At 53.6% G+C, this 24,219-nt stretch overlaps 3 protein-coding genes and 1 long non-coding RNA gene across 8 annotated transcripts in view; 3 read left to right on the plus strand and 1 right to left on the minus strand.

Annotated features, from left to right (window-relative positions):
- The window catches only part of LOC135253927 (AT-rich interactive domain-containing protein 1A-like), a 39,833-nt gene extending 32,829 nt beyond the window's left edge, over nt 1-7,004 (plus strand). For 2 of the 3 annotated variants that reach the window (XM_064333821.1, XM_064333969.1), the window contains exons 15-20: nt 90-231; nt 1,148-1,270; nt 1,672-1,768; nt 2,442-3,225; nt 3,360-3,490; nt 3,826-7,004. In XM_064333821.1, the coding sequence (XP_064189891.1) occupies nt 90-231; nt 1,148-1,270; nt 1,672-1,768; nt 2,442-3,225; nt 3,360-3,490; nt 3,826-5,664 (3,116 nt within the window). In that variant the 3' untranslated portion in view covers nt 5,665-7,004. The remainder of the gene's footprint in view (nt 1-89; nt 232-1,147; nt 1,271-1,671; nt 1,769-2,441; nt 3,226-3,359; nt 3,491-3,825) is intronic. The other variant, XM_064333902.1, reaches the window with a different exon arrangement.
- A 1,451-nt stretch (nt 7,005-8,455) lies between these two features.
- On the plus strand, nt 8,456-12,416 carry pigv (phosphatidylinositol glycan anchor biosynthesis, class V). Its single transcript, XM_064334593.1, has 3 exons — nt 8,456-8,925; nt 9,401-10,564; nt 11,087-12,416. Exons 1-3 carry the CDS (start codon nt 8,863-8,865, stop codon nt 11,450-11,452), a joined length of 1,593 nt encoding a protein of 530 aa, XP_064190663.1. The 5' UTR covers nt 8,456-8,862; the 3' UTR covers nt 11,453-12,416.
- LOC135254490 (uncharacterized) lies at nt 11,792-12,707 on the minus strand. Its single transcript, XR_010329913.1, has 4 exons — nt 12,296-12,707; nt 12,202-12,265; nt 12,028-12,123; nt 11,792-11,917 (listed from the first exon to the last, which is right to left on the minus strand). It is a non-coding gene; the product is annotated as an uncharacterized LOC135254490 (long non-coding RNA).
- A 667-nt stretch (nt 12,708-13,374) lies between these two features.
- zdhhc18a (zinc finger DHHC-type palmitoyltransferase 18a) lies at nt 13,375-24,153 on the plus strand. 3 transcript variants are annotated; one of them, XM_064334973.1, is made up of 9 exons: nt 13,385-15,828; nt 15,916-16,076; nt 17,100-17,249; nt 18,710-18,761; nt 19,844-19,946; nt 20,411-20,523; nt 20,988-21,087; nt 21,479-21,546; nt 22,314-22,453. In XM_064334973.1, the coding sequence occupies exons 1-8, from the start codon at nt 15,587-15,589 to the stop codon at nt 21,518-21,520; spliced, it is 963 nt and encodes a 320-aa protein (XP_064191043.1). In that variant the 5' UTR covers nt 13,385-15,586; the 3' UTR covers nt 21,521-21,546; nt 22,314-22,453. The 3 variants fall into 3 exon arrangements, with proteins under 3 accessions (XP_064190874.1, XP_064191043.1, XP_064190960.1); XM_064334890.1 differs by having other exon boundaries at nt 13,388-15,828; nt 21,479-21,541; nt 22,314-22,450; XM_064334804.1 differs by lacking the exon at nt 21,479-21,546 and having other exon boundaries at nt 13,375-15,828; nt 22,314-24,153.
- Nucleotides 24,154-24,219: the final 66 nt, after the last annotated feature.

A 24,219-nucleotide genomic window follows, 5' to 3' on the forward strand; every position in this document is an offset into this window, starting at 1 on the left:
ATGTGTGTGTGTGTGTGTATGTGTGTGTGGTGCTGATGTGTGTGTGTGTGTGTGGTGCTGATGTGTGTGTGTGTGTGTGTGTGTTTCAGTAGGGGAGCAGTTCATGCCCGCAGTACAGGGCTCCAGCAGCAGTATGGGGGAGCAGTACAGCCGTGGGCCGCCGGGGACCATGGGAAACATGCCCATGGGCCAGAGGCAGCAGTACCCATACAGTCCCGGGTACGACCGGAGGTAAGGGTCGCCTTACCGTCCCTCCTGTCTCTCCCTTTCTCTAACTCCCTCTCTCCATCTTTTTCACTCTCACACTCACTTTCTGGCTGTGATTTGGTTGTGGTTTTGGTGTGGTTTGGGTGAGTTCTGGCTGTAGTTTTGGTGTGGTTTGGGTGAGTTCTGGCTGTGTTTTGGTCGTGTTTTGTCTGAGTTTTGGTGCGGTTTGGCTAGTTCTGGCTGTACTTTTGGTGTGGTTTGGGTGTTTTGGCTGTACTTTTGTGTGTAATTTGGGTGTGGTTTGGTTGTGGTTTGGCTGAGTTTTGGCTATAGTTTTGTTGTGGTTTGGCTGAGTTTTGGTTGTGGTTTGGTTGTGGTTCGGTTTTGGTTCGGTAGTGGTTTGGTTTTGGTTCAGTTGTGGTTTGGTTGTGTTTTGGCTGTAGTGTTGTGTGTGGCTTGGCTGTAGTTTGGTGTATGGTTTGGTTGTGGTTCAGTTTTGGTTTGGTTGTGTGGTTTGCCCTGGGCGTGTCGAAGTGTCCTTGAGCAAGACACCTAATCCCTAACTGCTCTGGCGAATGAGAGGCATCAATTGTAAAGCGCTTTGGATAAAAGCACTATATAAATGTTGTCTATTTTACCATTTACCATTTGGTTTGGTTCTGTTTTGGCTGTAGTTTTATGTGTGGTTTGGTTGTGTTTTGGTGTTTGGTTGTGGTTTGGTTGTGTTCTTTTTGGCTTGGTAGTTTTGGCTGCAGTTTTGTGTGTGGTTTGGCTGTGGTTTGGTTGTCTTTTGGCTGTGTTTTGGCTGAGTTTTGGCTGCAGTTTTGTGTGTGGTTTGGTTGTGGTTCGGTTGTGTTTTGGCTGTGGTTTGGTTATGGTTCGGTTGTGTTTTGGCGCTGTTTGGGTGCGGAGGTGACCCCGCTCTGTGGTGCTTTCGCAGGCCGGAGGCGGGGCTAGGACCAGAGGGCAGCATGGGGACGACGGCACCACAGCCAAACCTGATGCCTCCCAACGCCGACGCCGGGATGTGCTCGCCCAACCGCTACCCTCCGCAACAGCAGCGGTAAGCATCGCCATGCCAACGGTGTGGAGCTGGACTTCACCACACATCGCCCGCATACCGGTGTCCTGCTTCGCTTCCGGAGGCTCCGGCTGGGCTTCTGCGGCTCTGCTGCAGGGGGCAGCGTGCATTGCCACAGCGTTGTCTGTGGCCACACCCCTCGAATGAATATTAATGAGGTGCCTCAGAGTGGGAGGTTCTGATTTCTGCAGCAGGGAAATGGGACTTGGATTGTTAAGAGTACAGATCTCGCGGGGGTCACATGGGAGTCACACGGGGGTCATGGGGGGGTCACGCCTGTGTTTGTGTTTCCTGTATGTAAGGATCACATGTGCCACGCGTGTGCAGGTTCCCTGATATGTATGTAAATTTGCATGTGTGTTTATGTGTGTTGGTCCTTGCAGGCATGATTCCTATGGTAATCAGTACCCTGGCCAAGGAGCGCCCCCTGCTGGCCCGTACCCCAACCAGCAGCCAGGAATGTATCCACAGCAGCAATCGGTCTGTGCTAACCTGCCTTTCCAACAAATATTTCACATGAATTATTCCACTTAATTTCCGAAAAAATTATTTCATCATAAAATCATACCTGTTGAGTTTTGGACAGTGTGTTGGTGGTTTAAGTTGAATGTGTGTGTGGATGAATGTGTGAGTGAGAAGGTGAATGTGTGTGTGTGAGGGTGATTCTGTATGTGTGAGAGGGTGAGTGTGTGTGCGTGTGTGTGTGAGGGTGAGTGTGTGTGAGTGTGTGTGTGAGAGGGTGAGTGTGTGTGTGAGAGGGTGAATGTGTGTGTGAGGGTGAGTGTGAGTGTGTGTGTGTGTGTCTGTATGTGTGTGAGAGGGTGAATGCGTGAGTGAGAGGGTGAGGGTGTGAGTGTGTGAGTGAGAGGGTGAATGTGTGAGAGAGGGTGATTGTATGTGTGTGAGAGGGTGAGTGTGTGTGAGAGGGTGAATGCGTGAGTGTGTGTGTGTGAGTGTGTGTGAGAGGGTGAATGTGTGAGTGAGAGGGTGAGTGTGTGTGTGTGAGAGGGTGAGTGTGTGTGTGTGAGAGGGTGAATGTGTGAGTGAGAGGGTGAGTGTGTGTGAGTGAGAGGGTGAGTGTGTGTGAGTGAGAGGGTGAGTGAGTGTGTGTGAGAGGGTGACTGTAGGCTGATTTCTCTCCTCCTGTGTGCAGAGCTACAAGCGGCCGGTGGAGGGGGGGTACGGGCCCCCAGCGAAGCGGCACGAGGGGGAGATGTTCAGCGGGGCGTTCAGCGGGCCCCCCCAGCAGCAGCAGGCATCCGGGGTGCCCCCCCCTCAGCAGGACATGTACAGCCAGTATGGCGGGGCCTACCCAGGCCCAGGCCGGGCCCCAGGACCACAGAGCCAATTCCCCTTCCCCTTCGGCCGGGAGCGGGGCCCCAGCACTGCGGGGCCCAACGCCCAGCCCCCCCTGGGCCCCATGATGGGCAGCCCCATGCAGCCGGCCCCCGAGGGGCCCCAGGGCTCTGTGTGGCAGGGCCGCAGCGAGATGAGCTACTCGGGCTTCCCCGGCCGCCCGGGCGCGGCTGGCCCTGGGGGCCCCGCCCAGGGCCCCGCCTTCCATGGCATGAGCCGCTCCGACGACATGATGGCGGGAGACCAGCGCATGAATCACCAGGAGTGGCCCGGTCATGTGACCCAGCGCCAGCCCCCCTATGGGCCGGCCGGCTCGCCCATGCCCCGCCCCATGCCGTCCATGCAGAACCACATTCCGCAGGTGTCCAGCCCCGCCCCCATGCCCCGCCCCATGGAGAGCCGCCCCTCCCCCATGCACAGCGGGATCAAGATGCAGAAGGCGGGGCCTCCCGTTCCCGCCTCCCACATCGGCCACTCCTCCTCGCAGCCGCCACTCATCCGCATCAGCTTCCCGCCGGGGTCCGTGGAGGCCACGCCCCCCGTGCTCAAACCGCGACGACGCCTCAACACAAAAGACATCGGTACGGCCCGCAATCCCACAATGTACTTCTCAAAGCACTGCGTAACACTTGGGGGGGCGGGGTGATTGGCTGCCCGCCCTGTCAACGTGGGCACGCCCGTTTCTGACAGGCGCTCATGTGATTGGCTGCCGCAGGGACGCCGGAGGCGTGGCGGGTGATGATGTCACTGAAGTCGGGTTTGCTGGCGGAGAGCACCTGGGCGCTGGACACCATCAACATCCTGCTGTACGACGACAGCAGCATCTCCACCTTCAGCCTGTGCCAGGTGGGTCTGCTCTGCAGCGCTGCATTGTGGGACGCTGGAGGGGCTGTGCAGCCTCACGCATGATCCTGTGCACACGTGTGCACGCTGGTGGATCTGTGTGATAACTCTATCACGGCTCTGATTCCTTCCTGCGGTTTTAAAATGTGTACATCACATTTAAAATTTAACATTTTAAAGTTTTACTTGTACATTGATGTCCTCAGAAATGAACAAACCATTCTGTCTTTGTCCGTCCCTCCGCCCTCTCGCTCTCTCCCTCTGTCTCTCTCTCTGTTTCTCTCTCTCTCTCTGTTTGTCTCTCTCTTCTTCCCTCTCCCCCCCCCCCCCCCGTCCAGTTGCCGGGCTTCCTGGAGTTGATCGTGGAGCACTTCCGCCGCTGTCTGATAGAGATCTTCGGGATTCTGCGGGAGTACGAGGTTGGGGACCCTGGGCAGCGCACCCTGCTGGACCCCCACGCCCTGGACCGCCAACGCGCCGAGCCCGACGGGGCGGAGCCTGACGGGGCGGAGCCCGACGAGCTGGAGGAAGAGGAGGGCGATGTGGACGAGGAGGAGGAGGATGATGAAGAGGACGAAGAGGAGCCGTCCACGTCTGCACAGGAGGAGCAGCCGGGCAAGAAGCCTGGTGAGGGGGAGGAGCCTGAGAGCAGGCAGGGCCAATCGCCTGTCCCGGACGGCCAGGGCTCCGCCCCCAGTGCAGAGGCATCGCCCCCCAAGGAGAAGCCCAAGCAGGCCAGCAAGTTCGACAGGCTGCCCATCAAGGTGGTGCGCAGGAGGGACCCGTTTGGGGCGAGCCGGGGGGGCCGGGGGGGCCGCGGTCGTGTGCAGGAGTTCGACAGCGGCCTCGTCCACTGGAGCGTGGGGGGCGGAGACACCACCCAGCACATCCAGACGCACTTCGAGAGCCGTGCCCTCCCGCTGCAGTCGCCAAACTTCCCGGCCCCGCCCCCCGCCCCGCCCCCGCCTACCGAGCCACGTGGCCAGGGAGAGGGGGCGGAGCCAGCCGCCGCGGAGACGGAGACAGGCGCCAGCATCACAGCCACCATGGACGACGTTCTGTCGGCGCGCCACAGTTCCACCCCGGAGCAGGAGGGGGCGCCAGAGGGCGGGCGGGACGGCGGCCCCTCCTTCCCCTTCGTCTGCGGCCCGGCCCAGCAGGGCCGGCGGACCCTGACCATCCTGGAGGACGAGCCGCACAGTAAAGACGAGGCTCCGCTGGGCACGCTGGCGCCCTGGCAGGATGCCCTCACCCGCCGCTGCGTCTGCGTCTCCAACATCCTGCGCAGCCTCTCCTTCGTCCCCGGAAACGACCTGGAGATGTCCAAGCACCCCGGCCTGCTGCTGCTGCTGGGCCGGCTGGTCCTGCTGCACCACCGCCACCCCCAGCGCAAGCAGGCCCCGCTCACCTACGAGAAGGAGAAGGAGGAGGAGGGCGGGGCGGGGGGCGGGGCGGGCGAGTGGTGGTGGGACTGCCTGGAGCTGCTGCGGGAGAACTGCCTGGTGACGCTGGCCAACATGTCGGGCCAGCTGGACCTGTCCGCGTACACGGAGAGCATCTGCCTCCCCCTGCTGGACGGGCTGCTGCACTGGGCCGTCTGCCCCTCGGCCGAGGCCCAGGACCCCTTCCCCACGCTGGGGCCCAGCGCTGCCCTGTCCCCCCAGAGGCTGGTCCTGGAGGCCCTGAGCAAGCTGAGCGTGCAGGACAGCAACGTGGACCTGATCCTGGCCACGCCCCCCTTCAGCCGGCTGGAGAAGCTGTTCGGCACGCTGGTGCGGCTGGTGGGCGAGCGGAAGGTTCCGGTGTGCCGCGAGATGGCCGTGGTGCTGCTGGCCAACTTAGCGCAGGGCGACAGCCTGGCGGCGCGCGCCATCGCCGTGCAGCGGGGCAGCGTGGGAAACCTGCTGGGCTTCCTGGAGGACAGTCTGGCGGCGGCGCAGTTTCAGCAGAGCCCGAGCTCGCTGCTGCACCTGCAGGGGGCGCCGCTGGAGCCCACCAGCGCGGACATGATGCGGCGGGCGGCCCGCGCCCTCCACGCCCTGGCCAAGCTCCCGGAGAACCGCGGCGAGTTCACGCTCTACGAGTCCCGCCTCCTCGACATCTCCGTGTCCCCGCTCATGAACTCGCTGGTGTCCCACGTGATCTGTGACGTACTCTTTCTGATTGGCCAGTCATGACGGCCGTGGCTCCGCCCCCCTCCCCTCTGTGTGAGTGTGTGAGCAAGCGAGTGTGTGTGTGTGTGTGTGTGCGCGTGTGCTGATGACGGAGAGCGAAACTGATTCGTTTTTTTTATTTTTATTTATGCAAAAAACACCTCGGATTCCACTGTCTGATACCCCCCCTTAACCCCCCTCCACCCAGCTGTGCCCGAAACGGACGGGCATCATGAAGTAGCTGGATTTTTAAGCAGATAATTGTACAAACGTTGTAATCATTGCAGACGATCAGACCTAGAATCCTGGCTTAGGGACCGCGTGCCACCCAAAACCAAGGCCTTTTTTTACGAAAAATAAAATGGAAAAATTAAAAAAATTTTAAAAAGAAAGAAAAACAAAAAAAACAGAACTGTAACCAAAGTTGCTGTCCCGTTTACAGTGAGTTTGGGGGACCCCGGGGGACTGCGAGGAGCTGATTTGTGGGTGGTGTTTGGGCGGAGCACTGCTGGACTCGGATGTACACGGCCCTACAGGAACCACACTATCAGCTGTGAACACGCGTTTTAAACCAGAGGCCTGTGCAGTAGATTGTAGGACTTTTCTGTACTGTACACCTTGCGAATATGACTGTAAACATACTGTAACGATGCTCTTTCACACTGAAGTGCTGGCTCTGCCACACAACCGTAGTTTTTAAAAAAGAAAAAAAAGAAACTGTTTTTAGTTAACGTTGGAGAGAGAGAAAAAAGTCCCCCAAAGTTTGGTGAAATACTCACAACGCCCCGACCTCTTCTCTCACCCTCCAGTGTGTAAATCAGCCATTACAGGAGTCCCCTGAGGACTAATGTCCAGTGTCACGGGTGGTGTATATATGACGTTGTACATTAATGACATTCTCTCTGTCTCTCTTTCTTTCCCTCACCCTCTGAAGCTCTTCACCTTTTTATAACTTTGAGGAATAAAAGGGTTTGGGTTACCCAAGCGCCAGTCTCCCTTCATCCAATCCCATCATGCATCACACTGATTTAGCCCCGCCCTTTGGCACACGGCCGCTCTGATTCTCCTCAGCCATTGGCTGTGGTCCTTGTGGCAGTTGCCGGACAGACCCCCGCCCCCCGACCCCTGACCCCTGAGCTCACGCTGAGGCCGCGTTCACACCCCCCCTCCGATGATGAAACACAAATCTGAGATTTTTTTTCCAGTGACATGAATTCTACATATTTGTATTTCAGACAATGTAGCTAAAAACTTGATGTAAATTCCTTCTTTTTTCCTTTTTGGCTTAATGAATATCATTTATTCAGTATGAAATCTTTATACTATATGTTCCACGTGTTAAGAATAAATGTACATTAAATCTTCGTAAGACGTTTGTGACGGTTTTATTCATTTTGGGGGTGTACTCGATGTGCGGTGGAGAGAAGCCCTGAAGCCGGTGTGGAATGCCCTGCGTTTGCACAGCAGGAGGAGACTGGGAGGGAACCCAGAACCGCGTCCAGAAGTGAGACTGAGATGGAGCTCTTCCAGGTCACCTGATCGGAGACGCCAGAAAGGTACGAGGGTAACTCTTTTCCCGGCTCATTTGATACAGAAACCTGAGGCGGTGCTGGGCGGCGTTTGCTGGCCTGATTGGCTGGATGGCTTTCCTCACATCACCGTGTGGAGTTCTGCCTTCGGGAGCCTGCAGGTGGAAACGTGATTAGAGCCACAAACACAGGTTCCCAGGTAACGTGTAAAAGAGCGGGAGAGGATCTGTTTAAACCTGTTTGAACCGGCCTCTCGGGCATGCACAGGCCTGTGATTACAGCTCCACCCCCCATCCAGGTTAAAGCAGAGCCAATGGCATGTTACAGAGGTGTAGGGGTTTTTCCCTTAGATCAGCATTTCCACTGCGTCCACAGACGGCGGTAATCCCGCCTCCACTGGCAGGTTTATACAGGGTGCGTTCGCGTTTCGGTCTGCTGTGATTTACAAGCTGCGCTCACAGTTTCGTCTCTGCTGTAGATGCTTGATTCTTATTGATAATCTGTTCAACCTGTTGTCAGATCTAGTGATCAATGCAAACATTTCATCCATGCAAACATCTTCACCTTTGCCTATCGGTACGAACATGCCCATTAATATTTTAATATGTAATTCATATCAGCAAATTCTTTGCAATGTCAGGCCACTTTAAATTATGTAGGCTTAGTCTTCTCTGTTTCAACAGGTTGAGTGAAGAAATAAGCTGCTGCTATAAAGTTTTCATTTGTTTCGTTATTCAAACTGATGTTTACTTATAAGATCATTGTTGGGAAGCCTGTGCGAACATTAGATTTGCGAACATTAGACGGCCCGACCTTCAGTAAACAGCGTTTTGCTAAAGGCAAGGTTACAGCCCCCTCTCGCGTCTGCAATACGGAGTCGCATGTATTCAGCCGCTGCAGCAATCGCTGGACATGTTGTGGATGTTAAATTCGTGAACTGGCCACCTAATAAATTCTAGATGTTAAATTAGGTACTTGTGGGGGCTACAGTCTGCTGACATGTGCAGTCGCAGGCTGTGTTCACTGGCTTTTCCGTTCTAGTGCATTTAATGAGCTTGTGTTATTCCGATCCCCCATTTTGTTAGCCAGAGCAGGGCAGTTGGCATTAAATTCCGTATTGTAGCCTGCAAGCTTGCTGCCAGGACTACAGCAAGGAGAATAGACACTTGCTTTGGTGAATGTTTCCTATTTTATTCAGGGAACTTAAAGATTTGTAAGACATTGCGATGAACGCCATTTTCACTATTTCCGCTTATTACAAGGGCGCAGGGCGTTACGTCAGATGAACTGCGTCACTGAGAAGAGAATCGATACGCGCATGCGTCTAGAGAAGTGTCTACTACACGCCGCAATGCATTCGCTAAAGGGGCGTGCAGCTCAGTATTTAGCGCTTGTATGTAGCAGTTTAGCAAAAATAAAACTGAAATGTGTTTGAGACTACTAAAAATACGGTGTTCGCGTTTTACGCTCAGGCAGTTCTAAATGTCGCTATATGACTAGATTGTACACCGTGGTTTTAACTTAGTAGCTAACCATACTAGATACCCGGAAGCGAGTTGCAGGCGTTACCTATCTGGATATGTAACTTCGTGTTTTTCCTAAACAAATTCGAATAATTTCTGTAAAATGAACTCATGAACGTATGGCCGTCCTCATGTAGCGTCTGGGAGCGAGAGGCGAGAGTCGTTTTGAAATGGACGTGAGGACAGTGGTCCAGTTCGCGGCGTTCACAAGAGTCTTGACATTAGTGTTGCAGGTATGATCATCCGACGTCTTCGCTTTGAAATTCAATCATGAGTGAAAGGAACATATCAGATCCGTTATGAGCTTTGGTTCTACACTTTGGAGTGTATAAAGGATTTTATACATTTTATCCTCATGCATTTGGAGACCATTGGCTGTTCTTGTGAGAACATGGTCTTATTAATGATTGCAGGGCTTTTCGCTCATTTGAGTGTGTGCTTGAGTGGGTCAGGCTGCGGTGTGTTAGTCCAGTATTCTGTGTGAGTGTTGGTCTGTGTATTGCTTGTGTAGTACATGCGTGCATACTGTGTGTGCATCTGTGTAGTTTGTACCATTTATGTGTTTAACACGCTGCTCTGTGTTTTGATTGGCAGGCTGTGTTTAACGCGCTGATCTTTGTTTTGATTGGCAGGCTGCTGCTCTGTCTGATGGCGCTGTGTTTTGATTGGCAGGCTGTATTTAACACGCTTTTGTCTTTTGATTGGCAGGCTGTGTTTAACGCGCTGATTCCAGACCACGCTGCTGATGCCTTCAGCCCGCCGCGAGTGGAGGAGGGGGGGGCGCTGGACGGGGTGGTGGAGGCCCTGCTGGGGGGGCTGTCCCGGTGGGATGCCGAGCACTTCCTGTTCATCGCCGAGCGCGGCTACGTGTTCGAGCACAACCACGCCTTCTTCCCGCTGCTGCCGCTGGGCCTGCGCGCCACGGCGGGGGTCCTGCGGCCGCTGGCCGGCTGGCTGTCACTGCGAGGGCGCCTCCTGCTGGCGGTGGCCGTGCTGAATAGCGGCCTGTTCGTCCTGAGCGCCGCGGCGCTGTACGGGCTGGGCCGCGCGGTTCTGCGTGACCGTCGCCTGGCGCTGCTCTCCAGCCTGCTCTTCTGCCTCACGCCCGCCAACGTGTTCCTGGCGGCCGGCTACTCAGAGGCGCTGTTCTCCGCGCTGACGTTCGCGGGGCTGGGGGCGCTGGAGGGGGGGGCCCCGCTGCGGGCCAGCCTGCTGCTCTCCCTGGCCACCGCCTGCCGGGCCAATGGCCTGGCGAACACCGGCTTCCTGGTCTACCTGCCATTGCGCTGGGGGCTGGCCCAGGCCGGGGGGGTCTGCAGGGGTGCGGGGGGGCTGGGCAGGGGGCTGCGTCTGGTGGGCGTCGGCCTACGCTTCCTGCTCACGGCGGCTGTGGGCTGCGTCCTCGTCGCGCTCCCCTTCGCCGTGTTCCAGCTGTACGGCTACCGCACCTTCTGCACCCCCTCCCTGCTGCCCGAGGAGGTGCCCCCTGCCCTGCTGGCACTGGCGCGGGTCAAAGGTTACCGGGTCCCCGACGCCACCCAGCCGCCCCCTCCCTGGTGCCACGCCCGGCCCCCCCTGCTCTACTCCTACATCCAGGACGCGTACTGGGATGTGGGCTTCCTGCGCTACTTCCAGCTCAGACAGACCCCCAACTTCCTGCTGGCCCTGCCTGTGGCCCTGCTGGTCGCCATGGCAGCCTGGACATACGCCGCCGCCAGCCCCGCCCTGTGTCTGCGCCTGGGGCTGTGGGGGGAGCGGCTGATGGGGGGGGCGGGGAAACCGGCCTCTGGATTCCTGAACCCCAGAGTGTTCGTGTACGTGGTGCACGCTGGAGTCCTCCTGGCGTTCGGCTTCTTCTGCATGCATGTGCAGGTAATGACCTCATATGTGAGCAGGTGATGTGCAAGTAATGACCTCATATGTGGGCGGGGCATGTGCAGGTAATGACCCCATATGTGGGCAGGTCATGTGCAGGTAATGACCTCATCTGTGGGCGGGGCATGTGCAGGTAATGACCTCATCAGTGGGTGGGGCATGCACAGGTAATTACCTCGTCTGTGGGTGGGGCATGTGCAGGTAATGACCTCATATGTGGGCGGGGCATGTACAGGTAATGACCTCACTGTGGGCAGGGCATGTGCAGGTAATGGCCTCATATGTGGGCAGGTCATGTGCAGGTAATGACCTCATCTGTGGGCGGGGCAGGTAAAGGTAATGACCTCATTTGTGGGCGGGGCAGGTACAGGTAATGACCTAATCTGTAGGCTGGGAATTTATTAATGTCTAGTTGTCTAGTCTGTAGGCAGATACATCAGTTATTGCCTCTACCTGTGCAGGTTCTGACCCAGTTATTCTACCTGTGCAGGTTCTGACCCAGTTATTCTACCTGTGCAGGTTCTGACCCGGTTCCTGGCCTCCTCGTCCCCTGTGCTTTACTGGTTCAGTGCGCACCTCCTCCTGCACCATGAGCCCCTTCTGCAGGAGGAACAGCAGCAGGAGCAGCAGCAGGATGAGCTGCAGGAGGAGCAGCAGCAGGATGAGCTGCAGGAGGAGCAGCAGCAAGAGCAGAAGCAGAAGGAGCAGGGCTCCTCTCTGCACCTCCCCAGGGTGGTATGGGGAGGCCTGTCCCACAACCCTGTCACCCATCTGCTGCTCCAGTGGAGGTGCTGCTCCACCCTCTCCCGCTGGCTGCTGGGATACTTCACCTCCTATTGGCTGCTGGGCCTGGCACTACACTGCAACTTCCTGCCCTGGACCTGATCCAGACCTGTCGCCTTGCGGCTGTGTGATTATAGCATTTAAACTGCTATTTCTGTGCTAACAGGGCTGTAGCAGGGATTATAGCACTGAAACTGTAGCATTTAAACTGTGCTAACAGGGCTAGCAGGGCTCTTCCCTTTCACACACACATGCTATACGGCCAGATGCTGAGCTTCCCTGATGGACTTGCAGTGCTCTGTGTGGAAAAGGGCCTGCGTATGTTCTGAGACCATGAAGCTGCACAGAGTAACTGTGCCCTCCACAGTGCAGTGCGTCTTCCCTGCCTTCACAGATCTCCTCAGGGAAACACTCCCACTGAGACACACCCACTGAACACCTCACTCCCACTGAACACCTCACTCCCACTGAGACACTCCCACTGAACACCTCACTCCCACTGAGACACACCCACTGAGACACGCCCACTGAACACCTCACTCCCACTGAGACACTCCCACTGAACACCTCACTCCCACTGAACACCTCACTCCCACTGAGACACACCCACTGAGACACGCCCACTGAACACCTCACTCCCACTGAGACACACCCACTGAGACACGCCCACTGAACACCTCACTCTCTCTGAGACACGCCCACTGAACACCTCACTCCCACTGAACACCTCACTCCCACTGAGACACACCCACTGAGACACGCCCACTGAACACCTCACTCCCACTGAGACACACCCACTGAGACACGCCCACTGAACACCTCACTCTCTCTGAGACACCCCCACTGAACACCTCACTCCCACTGAGACACTCCCACTGAACACCTCACTCTCTCTGAGACACTCCCACTGAACACCTCACTCTCACTGAGACGCCCATAGAACACCTCACTCTCACTGAGACGCCCATAGAACACCTCACGGGAAGGGCTTTTCTGCTGCTGAATGTGCTTTTCACAGAAATGGGACACTTTTTGTATGACCAAATAAAACATTTTGAATACATTACCTGGACCATCCTCATGTACTAATACATCCAGGCCACTTTACTCCATATGCGTACCGCTGCCACCCCCCCCCCCAAAGCCCCCCTACCAGTCATGTCTTTGCTGGGCCCCCCCCCAACCCCCCCTCCCTAATGCTGGACTGAGCTCCCCACTCCAGTCAGAGCCATAGACTCACTGTCCCCCCCCCCCCTTATTAACTACTTTGTTTGCTGTGCTACACGGTAAAAAATACAATCTATGTAAAATGTAAAAAATAAAAAAAAAGCATGGGACAGGGTTACTCCATTTTGATGAGAGAATCACGGTGGGCTGTGGGCCATGCAGGTGATTCTGTGAGGTCTCTGATGCTGATTCGGCAGGATACCACGACTGTGGTCTAGCGTGTGGTATTGATGGATAATACAATATGACTGCTGTGTACGAGGTCTGCTACACTGGATACTGCTGATAAGAGGTCAAATCGCGTTACTGACCAGGGTAACCTTAAACCCGTGACTGAGCGTGTTGGTGATACTGAGCGTGTTGGTGATATTGAGCGTGTTGGTGTTACTGAGCGTGTTGGTGTTACTGAGCGTGTTGGTGATACTGAGCGTGTTGGTGATACTGAGCGTTGCTGGTTGGATATGAGCGTGTTGATACTGCGTGTTGTGATTCCTGAGCGTGTGCGTGGTGATACGAGCGTGTTGGTGTACTGGCGTGTTCTGGTTTTGGGTTATGAGCTGTGGTGATATTGAGCGATGCTGTTGGTGATACTGAGCGTGTTGGTGATACTGAGCGTGTGGATGCGTGTTGGTGATACTGAGAAAGAGCGTGTTGAGTGTTGATATTGAGGTGTACGGGTGTTGGTGTACTGAGCGGCGTGTTGGTGTTACTGAGCGTGTTGGGTCGTGCACTGAGATGTGCCTTGGTGGCTCCTTAGCACACCATGCTGAATTAAAGTCCAGCACTAGGGACTCCATAGCGGCTGTCTACATTCCCTGATCTGCTGATGAAGCACTCTGTGAGATCACTCACACGCTCGCTCAGGACTAGGTGATCAGACCGACTGCGTCCACAGGTAATGAGGAAATTTAAATGTAATGAAATGTCTTTGCAGCTTAGTTTGTAAACTAACGTTTTTGCTACAAGCAATCGTAAGCAAGGCAAATACTGTATGTTCAGTTCACAGTGCATAGGCTAGGTTTTCGAGCACTTGTTTACATTCGGACATTAAAATGCTCTTACGCAGAATGACTTCCGATTAAGTGCGTATAACAAGGCTGACAGTCCAGTGCTGGACGTAGAAAATTGATTTGAGTCAGATTTGAGTTGGACACGATGCCCAAGGATGTGCAAAAGTGTTGCCACTTTCTTGATGCAGTTCATGCTTTTGAAACTTAGCTTTGCAACTCAAAAATTAAATGGCATATGTACAAAGTCTTGATTCATGGAAAGGAAAGCTCCAGGTAAAGGTGAAAGTGTTACGTTCATTGCTTTTAAAACTGGGAGCCAAATTGTGGTAGGTAGTCTATAGGTTGTCCCTCCCGCAAATCTTAGATTTATTACTGATCAATGCGTTGAACATGAGTTAATTTGTTTCCTAAACTGAAAGGTTGTTTTAAAGGTCAGATTGTTTTACAGCGAGTAACCAGTTCATATCTATTGACTCGAACAACCTTAAGGACTGTGCGCTAATTTCGGTAAGTAGGTGGGTGTGTGCGCAAAGGCGGGCGCTCATTTTGCAGATTCGCTGCACGTAGCCATCGGTAGGCGGACGAAATGCCGTCGGCGGAGCGTGTGTCGCGGTGCAACATTTCAGTCCAGGAGGATCGCAAAGCCAGTTAGTCGCGCTGCACGCTTTGCGTCCGCTGTGCAGCGGAGACCGCGGGAGGTCGACACGGCGATAATGGCTTTACACCAGCATTTGCAGCAAGGAGGCTTTGACAGCGAATCTGAGTTTTCTGGACATATGCTGAGTTGCTAACGTTATATTTTGTGAAAGGAATTGAATCAAGACCAGCTCCATGGACTGAGACGTATAGCAGACTGTAGAAACTCGCTGCAGGAGAAAACGGGAAGATATTTGACTTCAGCCTTGTTGTATGGAAGAGCTATTTGGCTTTTTAGCTGTGAGTAAATGTCGGCAAGCGCACTACTCAGGGCAACGAAAGGAGCAGGAGCCGTTAGCTAGCATACCGACTTTCAACGCAGATTTGTCACTGAGCTTGTACATGCTAAGGCGAGATCTATATAGTGCGCCGTCTTTTATTTGTTTTGTTAGTTGTCTAAACTGGAAAATATCTATAGCAAGCTAACCGTTCATATTCCCATCAGTACATAATTCGAAATAAAATATTAGCTTCGGGTTGCACGGTTAATTTAAACTTAGCTAGAATGTCCTTGTTTCTGTCTAGGAAGGTAACTAGTGATTAGACTATTGATGGCTGACAGTTTAGCAAACGACCTGACTTCGTAAACAAAGGAATTAGTGCTGCGAGCAGGACTGCACGCTAATGCTACCCCTGCTATTTAACCAGTTTTAGATTCTGTCGTTTTGCTAGCAGTTTTAACTAACTGGCTAAGTGATGTACCGAGTGCAAAGAGAAATGGACTGAACGTTGGATGATTAACGGTTTGGCTATATGGAGGGAATTTAGCATACAGTTAAAAGATTTCAGTTTGTAACGTTTTCCTTAAGGACGATGTCTAGCTGTAACGGTAGCTATATTAACTCGCACAGAGTCGTTGTGTTTTCGAACGCATTTGGTTAATTATGACATTAACCTCAATAGTCTACAGCTACAACCACAGAAACACCAACTACTCTGAGCCAAACAAGTAGCTAATGTTAATCTAGCCAAAATACGTAAATCTAGCTATAATTACATGTCTAACGGTAGGTAGTCTAATCTAGTCGATCTGAAGTGCCACGACAAACCGTAGCTGAAGTTACATAGAGTCGAGTTAGAGTAGTTAGTCGGCGCAACCTCTCTGGCTGTATCTATTCAATAATTTCTGAACAATGACATTCATCACTATACTGCCTGTACCTTACACACCTTCCAGTGCTCTTATTCCCAGCACACCGCCCGCATGCACGGCTGATTTTAGCTCTCTTTAGCTGGTTTAAGCCACAGTGTCACTTTTACAGTCATCGCTTTAGCACGTTTAACCGTTTAAAACTGTAACGCCATGAAAAACTGCGAGTATCAACAAATCGACCCGCGGGCACTTTCAACACCTACACCGACTACTACACCTCTGCCTCCCCCGTGTGCGAAGAAGACTGGGAGACCTCGGAGAAAATGGGAAGTTTTTCCGGGTCGAAATCGCTTTTACTGCGACGGACGGATCATCGTCGCTCGGCAAATGGGGGTTCTCCCTTTGACGCTCGGCCTCATACTCGTCACCAGCAGCCTGTTCTTTATATTTGAGTAAGTGCGACACTGTGGAAAAGTAAAGCGCCGCAACTGTGGGTGGGCATTTGAATCTGACTCAGAATGCCGCTCTTTCCCGCACAGCTGCCCGTTCCTGGTGGCGCATCTGACCGGCTGCATCCCCGCGATCGGAGGGCTGCTGTGCGTGTTTGTGGTCGTTTCCCTCCTGCAGACCAGCTTCTCCGACCCGGGCATCCTGCCGAGAGCCACGCCGGAAGAAGCTGCCGACATCGAGAAGCAGATCGGTAAGAACGGATCAGTGATGGTCTGGCTCTCTCTCACCGTACTGGCAGACAAGATGGTCTGCTTTGACACTCGCACTCACACACATGCATCCTCATGCACTCACGCACTTACACATGCACTCACACATGCACGCACTTGCATGTCACACACATGCACACACACACACACACATTAGAAGCCGGATCATATGTCTGACAGTAATGAGCTGCTTTATTTAATGATGCGTGACTCGGGGCTGCCAGGCTCTTCCTCTCTCAGTCTTCAGTTTGAGAACCTCTCAGATGCTTTAAGAGTCCTGTGCCTTGCAGGTTTGATTTTGCAGCTGCTGTATTCTTTTTGCCTCTTATTTCTGCTTGCTGATGTTCACTGCTGCTCGCTACTCTTTACTGCTGTTCCCTCCTCGCTACTTTTTGCTGCTCTCTGCTGCTGTGTGCTGCTCTTTGCTGCTGTTCGCTGCTCATTGCTGCTGCTCACTGCTCTTTGCTGCTGCTCCCTCCTCACTGCTCTTTGCTGATGCTCCCTCCTCACTGCTCTTTGCTGATGCTCCCTCCTCACTGCTCTTTGCTGCTGCTCGCTCCTCACTGCTCTTTGCTTCTTGTTGCTGTTTACTGCTCGCTGTTCCCTCCTCGGTTCTCCTCGCTGCTGCATTCACAGCCCCGGGAGCTGAAAGCTGCTCTTTGTGGGAGAGTAAAGGACACGCTGTCCCGAACTCTACGGCTGCCGCTGCCCCACTTCACTCATTTAATACGCAAAGCGTGATTCTCACATGGTCCTGGGGGGTGGGAGGGAGGCTCTGCTACACTGGGCAGAAGAGAGAGGGAGAGACGGACAGAGGGAGAGAGAGAATGGTAGGAGAGGGAGGCTGAAAGGGGGAGTGGGGTGTGCGTTTGCAGGCTGTGATTTTCAGCATCTCTGCCTCATTGGCTGCACGTTTACTCATTTATCCCAGTGTCTGTTTCCTCGTTCCTGATTGGCTGCACCTTTCCCAAGCTGTTAAATGATTGGCTGTGTGTCTGGCGCAGATAACTCGGGCTCGTCCTCCTACCGGCCGCCGCCCCGCACCAGGGAGGTGCTGATCCGGCAGCAGGTGGTGAAGCTCAAGTACTGCTTCACCTGCAAGATGTTCCGCCCGCCCCGCACCTCCCACTGCAGCCTGTGTGACAACTGCGTGGGTAAGACCCGGGGTACCCGCTGTACCCCGTTACTACTGAGGCCCCCTGCACCCCGTTACTGAGGCCCCCCTGCACCCCGTTACTGAGGCCCCCCTGCACCTCGTTACTGAGGCCCCCTGCACCCCGTTACTGAGGCCCCCCTGCACCCCGTTACTGAGGCCCCCCTGCACCTCGTTACTGAGGCCCCCCTGCACCCCGTTACTGAGGCCCCCCTGCACCCCGTTACTGAGGCCCCCCTGCACCTCGTTACTGAGGCCCCCCTGCACCTCGTTACTGAGGCCCCTCTGCACCCCGTTACTGAGGCCCCCCTGCACCTCGTTACTGAGGCCCCCCTGCACCCCGTTACTGAGGCCCCCCTGCACCCGTTACTGAGGCCCCCCTGCACCTCTACTGAGGCCCCCTGCACCTCGTTACTGAGGCCCCCCTGCACCCGTTACTGAGGCCCCCTGCACCTCGTTACTGAGGCCCCCTGCACCCGTTACTGAGGCCCCCCTGCACCCGTTACTGAGGCCCCCTGCACCCGTTACTGAGGCCCCCTGCACCTCGTTACTGAGGCCCCCTGCACCCGCTGAGCCCTGACCGTTATAGAGGCCCCCTGCACCTCGTTATACTGAGGCCCCCCTGCACCCGTTTACTGAGGCCCCTGCCCTCGTACTGAGCCCCCTGCACTTGTTACTGAGGCCCCCTGCACCTCGTTATACTGAGGCCCCTGCACCTCGTTATCTGAGGCCCCCTGCACTCGTGTTTCTGAGGCCCTGCACCTCGTTACTGAGGCCCCTGTACCTCTACTGAGGAGCCTCTGCACCACTGCCCTTACTGGAAATGGTTGTGTGGGGCGGTGTACCGCTTTGCTCGCGTGCTGCATCGGTCTCCTAGACGCTTGATCACCACTGCCCTGGGTTGGAACTGTGTGGGACACGGATACCGCTTTCTACACTTCTCGTCTCGCTGCTTCTACACCTTCATTGACCTGATCACTCACCTCACACTGCGTATGTACTCTACTCCTGTATGAACACACACCTCACACTGCGTATGTACTGTACTCCTGTCTGAACACACACCTCACACTGTGTATGTACTCTACTCCTGTCTGAACACACACCTCACACTGCGTACGTACTCTACTCCTGTCTGAACACACACCTCACACTGTGTACGTACTCTACTCCTGTCTGAACACACACCTCACTCTGCAAAGGGGGCGGAGCCTAGTCAGTCTCTGACAGGTTGCTGTCTCAAAGGGGGCGGAGCCTAGGGTGATTCTCTGACAGGTGGCTGTGAGGGAGGGGGTGGAGTTTGATATCTTGGATGCTATGGTGGGTGGAGGTGATGCTGCCTTTATTTTGTAAAGAAAATGTACAGTAATCATCACCAGGGGTTTATCAGCAGTGATTGGTGGGAAATGTGGATGTTCCAGAGCAGATAACTGTCATGAAGAATGTGTGTTTTTCCCACAGGCTCTCAGAGTGGGAAGGGCCTTGTCTTAGCCCTGCAGGAGAGTCCCGCCAGATATCCTTTACCTTTATCCTTTATCAACCCCCATGCAATCCCAGAAATCCCAGAAAGAGTCTGTGAGCTCACTGTTCTGAGTCTGTGAGCTCACTGTCCTATGTCTTTTCCTAACCACTTTCCCTTGACCTCGATGGAAAACATCATGAGGTCAAGGAAAGATGTGCAGGAGAATTCAAAGGGACTTAGGAAAAGACAACCGCGGTGCTAAGAGAATCCGACTGCACTTACACTAGGCTACGTAATTATGCAACGGCGGATGCTATTGACGTGCATCTGCCGTGGTTAAACTACAATGTTCCGAAGATGGACTACTAAAAGAGCAACTTAAGATACTTCGCCCCGTGCGTTCTTACCATGTTGTTTCATGCAGGCTATATAAACATGGACAACCCGGTGGAAAATATTACTTCATTACCAAGGTTACAACTGAAATTTAAAAAAGGAATATAGGCTACCAGTTACAAAAGTGAAACGAAATGGTTGTCACATTGAGTGGTTGCTCACGCTCACCCTCCTGTCCACTCATATTTATCGACATGAATCCCAATTAATATGATTGTATGAAAATAATTGTTAAATTTATGCAAGATAGGCATAACATGCTATGCCTACAAATCTACTACTGTACATATCATCATTCTTAAGTTTCAAACATGTTGAATTAAAAACATCATCTGGCTAAAAACGTCCCTTTTTCTTGAAAGACAGACTTCTGTGTTATGGTTAATATGCTGATTATGATCTGATTATAAGCCTATGCATATAATAGCTTAAGAACACCACACAACTCAGTCATGTTGATCGTTTGTTTTTGTGAACGGCCGAATGGTGCGTCGCTTAAAATGTTGCTGCTGCAAGGAATTGTGGGACGGCATTATCTCCTTTCTTTTCGTAAAGGATGGTCCAGTGTCCCCTATGCTAAAGGAGATACGAAAGGAAGCATTGACCTTTCCTTTCCCTAGCATTTAGGGAATTCAAACAGCTCTTATCATGGCTGCCACTTAAATACTCCCGGGATGTTTAGCAGGTGTGATGTTAAGAGCAGGTACTGCAGAGCTCCTTGACTCTTGCTGCTGCACTGTGCTGGAGTTGGTGGTCTGTTTTTTCTCCATCTGGTCCATACTGGGCCTCTCAGGCTTCCATACGTATCTCGTGGCCTCCAACCTCACCACCAATGAGGACGTGAGTAACAGCCCCGTGTGTGTGTGTGTGTGTGTGTGTGTGTGTGTAGTGTGTGTGTGTGCAGTGTGAAATTTGTTACTTTTACTATATACATAAGGCATTTGCATTTGAGATCAAAAGATGATTATGCAACAAAAGTACACTCAGCTTATTTGCAAGTAAATACATGTTTTTTTTTTTTTACACAAACATTTTCTTTTAATGTCTTTCATACTATATTACAGCGATGCCATTCAGTGTGTCCCCCCCTATTTCAAGTCAGCAGTATTGGGACAAAGTAGCTTTTTAATGACTTAAAAGGTTAATATTTAGCTGCATGCTCCTTACATGTGGGTTCAGTATCACTCGGCTCCTGCTGTGGTCCTTTGAGATGCGCTGCCAGGACTTTCCCGCTGCCTCGTTCGGCTGCTGTGTGTTCGCTGGGGTTTGGGCTTCAGTTTCCTGTGCTGGTGGTGTGTGTGCAGATTAAAGGTTCCTGGTCGGGGAAGAGGGGTGCAGTGGATTCTGGGAACCCGTACAGCTACAACAACATCTTCACCAACTGCTGCGTGGTGCTGTGTGGGCCCATGCCCCCCAGGTGACTGCACTCCGTGTGGCTTCAGTACGGGACGCCTCTTCTGCTGTCCAATCACGGGCCGATTCCTTATCACACGGGACGGGTGGCAGCCCTAAATCGAGCTTTACAGTAATTACAGTCGCAACGCTGTGCTGTCATTCGCAGACCACAGGCTGACTGTGCTTGCGGTGGTAATGGCTGGGCATATCCCTGAACATTGTTGCCAGTGTGATAGTGTAGCTGGCCGTGGGCTTGTTGGCAATTTAGGGCAAAAAAATTATTATTAAATTATTATAGTCCACGTTTTATTGAGTCAGACCTTTGATGCACAATAATTTAGAACCGTGATTAAGCTTTTGACTGTGGTGCTTCATAGCTGGGCATTTATGGAAACATAATGCTGACCTCCCAACCAATAAGAGTTGAGTGTTCAGCCAAGCTGTTGTATGAAACCATTTCATTTCTGCTCTCTCTCCTCCCTGCAGTTTGATTGACAGACGGGGTTTTGTGCTGACAGACACCCCTCCTGCTGCCCCCCAGGAGGCGGAGCTCCCCCACTTTGTGGCCAAAAATGATGCTAACATGGTAGGCAGCACCACCTAGTGGAGACATCACATCTCTGCTTTGCTGTAGCTCCTCCTACTCCGCAATGGGCTTGTCTTTTCCCCACCCCTCCACCCACTCCACACCCAGCCCCAAAGCCCCGCCCACATGGTCCTCTCAATGCAGGTGTTCTGCAGGTGATACCAGTGCTGCATACACCCTTATTCCTGAGAGAGCACCATTTCAGTCAGCCACTTTTCAGCTCGGGTGTGTGTCTGTGTGTGTGCGCGTATGTGAGAGTGTCTGTGTGAGAGTGAGTGTGTGTGCATGAGTGTGCGTGCGTGCGTATGTGCGGGTGTGAGAGAGTGTGCGTATGTGTGCGACTGTGTGTGTACCTGTGTCAGTATTAATCTGTGGTGTTGTGGTGTCCCAGGAGGAGAGCTGTCAGGAATTTGCGCTGACCTGCACTGCCTGATGGGAGTTTGGGCAGCAGCAGGTAAGGTGTGTGCAGTGGCCTTTCTTATTGGCTGGTAAGAGTCTGAGTGACGGGGTCCCGCCTCCTCACTGTCATTGGTGCTGCATGCCGCTTGCTCACTTCGTTAAGCAGCACTGTGTTCACCTACACCTGCCAGCAACCTCACCTGAGCATCTCACCTGTGACCTCACCTGTGTGACCTCACCTGAGAATCTCACCTGTGTGACCTCACCTGAGCATCTCACCTGTGACCTCACCTGAGAATCTCACCTGTGTGACCTCACCTGAGCATCTCACCTGTGACTTCACCTGAATGTCTCACCTGTGTGACCTCACCTTAGCATCTTACCTGTGTGACCTCACCTGAACGTCTCACCTGTATGGCCCTCATCAGCAGCATGTGGTCTCTGCTCCCATCAAGTCTGTGCGCGTGTGTGTGTGTGTGTGTGCGTGTGAAGTTGTGATAGTGTGTGTGTATGCGTGTGTGTGTGCATGTGTGTGTGTATGTGTATGTGAGTGTGTGCGTGCGTGTGAGTGAGTGTGTGTTTGGAACTACTTCTCTGTACACTAACAGTTTCTCTCCCATGTGTCATTATGGCTTCCTCCTTCAGCACTCAGCTGATTGGCTCAGAGGAAGTGATGTCACAGTGCCTGCACTTTCTCTCTCCATCTTTCCTTCACAGTGTTCTTCCGCTCCTGCTGCACGTGCCCCCCATGTCTGCATACCTCTTTTCCTTCCTGCCCTTCGCTTCTGTGCCACTCTCTGATTGGTCGCTCTGTGCTTGCCCCCCAGTGTGCGCGCGGGGCGAAGGACCTGCTGGAGACGGCCACCCACGCTCCGCTCCTCTCGGGTCCGTGTTCCCGAGCCACGCCCAAGACCGCCCCCGCCGGGCCGGACCTCCTCAGCCCCGCCCCCTGCCCCGCCCCTCGCCCCGCGCCAGCCAATCGGCCGTCTTCTCCTGGGTGCACCGGCCGCCACGCTCGCCGGTCTGCAGACAAGCCCCGCCCCCAGCGAGGCAGCAAGCGCGCGGCTCTGCACGCCCCAAACCCCGTCTACGACATGGCGGCCCCGCCCACCTCCCCCACCCATGGCCCCGCCCCCAGCCTGGCTTTCAGTACGCTGCACTGAGCGCGCTCCAGAACAGTGGCGGTTTCCAGGGAGGGGCAACTCCCCGTGGATCATTGCAGTGCATTGTGGGAAACTCAGCTGTCGGAGTAGAGGGGGGAGGGGCTTAGGAAAGGGGAGAAGCCTCCGAGCAAACTCTATAGCTGGGGGCGGGGTCAGCTGCCTGAAAGTTTGGAAAAAGCACAAAAGACTAGAGGGGTTGTTTTTGCAAGATTCCCCCCTTTTTTAGGCTGTGTACCGCCCGCGTGCGTCATGCAAAGTATTGAGCCATATTTTATAGCGCCGTCAGGAGGCGCTAACTCACAGCAATAACTGGGCTCGCTGCTACACACCTGGGTGTGTGTGACCATGGCAATGTCACACCTGTTCGCCCTACTCATGCAAAACTCCAGAGTAGTACTCCTGAGAGAGGAGCAGAGGGAGGTTTAATTGGGGGAGGGGGGGGGGGGGAATGGCAGGACGTGTCTGTGTGACATCCCAGTGCATGTGTGACATCATAAGGGAGTGGCCCCTCAGCTGGGTCTCCTTTAAGCGGCCCAGGTTCATACGCCCCCCCCAGGATCATCTGGCCTGGTGAGCTGTGCTGGAGAGCCGTGGTACACAGAACTGCAGAACCCAGGCTCAAGATGCTGCTCTTTCCGGGTTCTGTATAGTTCTTCCCGGTTCTGCTTGGTTCCACACGGTTCTGCGTGTCTCTGCACCCCCTTGCTTAGTTTAGCCTTTTTAAGTGAAAATATTTCTAATTTTTCTGTTTGCTTTGTACATGTTTTGGCCTCACGGGTTTTAAAAACATGCATTTTTTAAGGTCAGTGAAGATGATTCTTGAGGAAAACAGGCAGAGAATAGAGATGTGTACAATTATTTGTTTACAATACAAACTTACATTGCACACTCAGACCTGCTTTAGACCACGGTGTGATTTAGACACGCCCACTGCACATTAGACACGCCCACTGCACACTTTAGACACGCCCACTGCTCACTTTAGGCACGCCCATTGTATGCTTTAGACATGCCCACTGTATGCTTTAGACATGCCCACTGTATGCTTTAGACATGCCCATTGTATGCTTTAGACACGCTCACTGCTCACTTTCGATGCTGCTTGCAACATAATGGCAGGGTGCCAGCTACACAACACCAACCTCATCGCTGCGTGTTCAGCTGGTCCTGCGTGTTCAGCTCATTCAGCGTGTTCCGCTCATTCAGCGTGTTCCGCTCGTTCTGTGTGTTCAGCTGGTCCTGCGTGTTCAGCTCATCCGATGTTCAGCTGGTGTGACGAGCTGAGAAGCCACTGAACCGCTCTCCTCTCCTGCGGGTTTCTCCTGTCTGAGCGAGACGGATTCTCCTCTGTAGTTTGCCTCTGAACTTTGGGAAGACAGGAAGGGGATTAAAATACCTGGGTCATCCCGTTTTATCTTTTTATACCTCTCAAGGGCTGATAATGTAATCTCCATGTATATGATCCACACAAAGTACCTTCAATAAAAAGAGCTTGAAGAGGAAATGGTGTGCCGTTTCATTTTGGACTGCTTCCTGCCGCATACTTGGCCTTAGTTTTGCCGTGGTTCTT

This window comes from Anguilla rostrata, chromosome 1 (assembly GCF_018555375.3).
Source record: "Anguilla rostrata isolate EN2019 chromosome 1, ASM1855537v3, whole genome shotgun sequence".
NCBI lineage: Eukaryota > Metazoa > Chordata > Actinopteri > Anguilliformes > Anguillidae > Anguilla > Anguilla rostrata.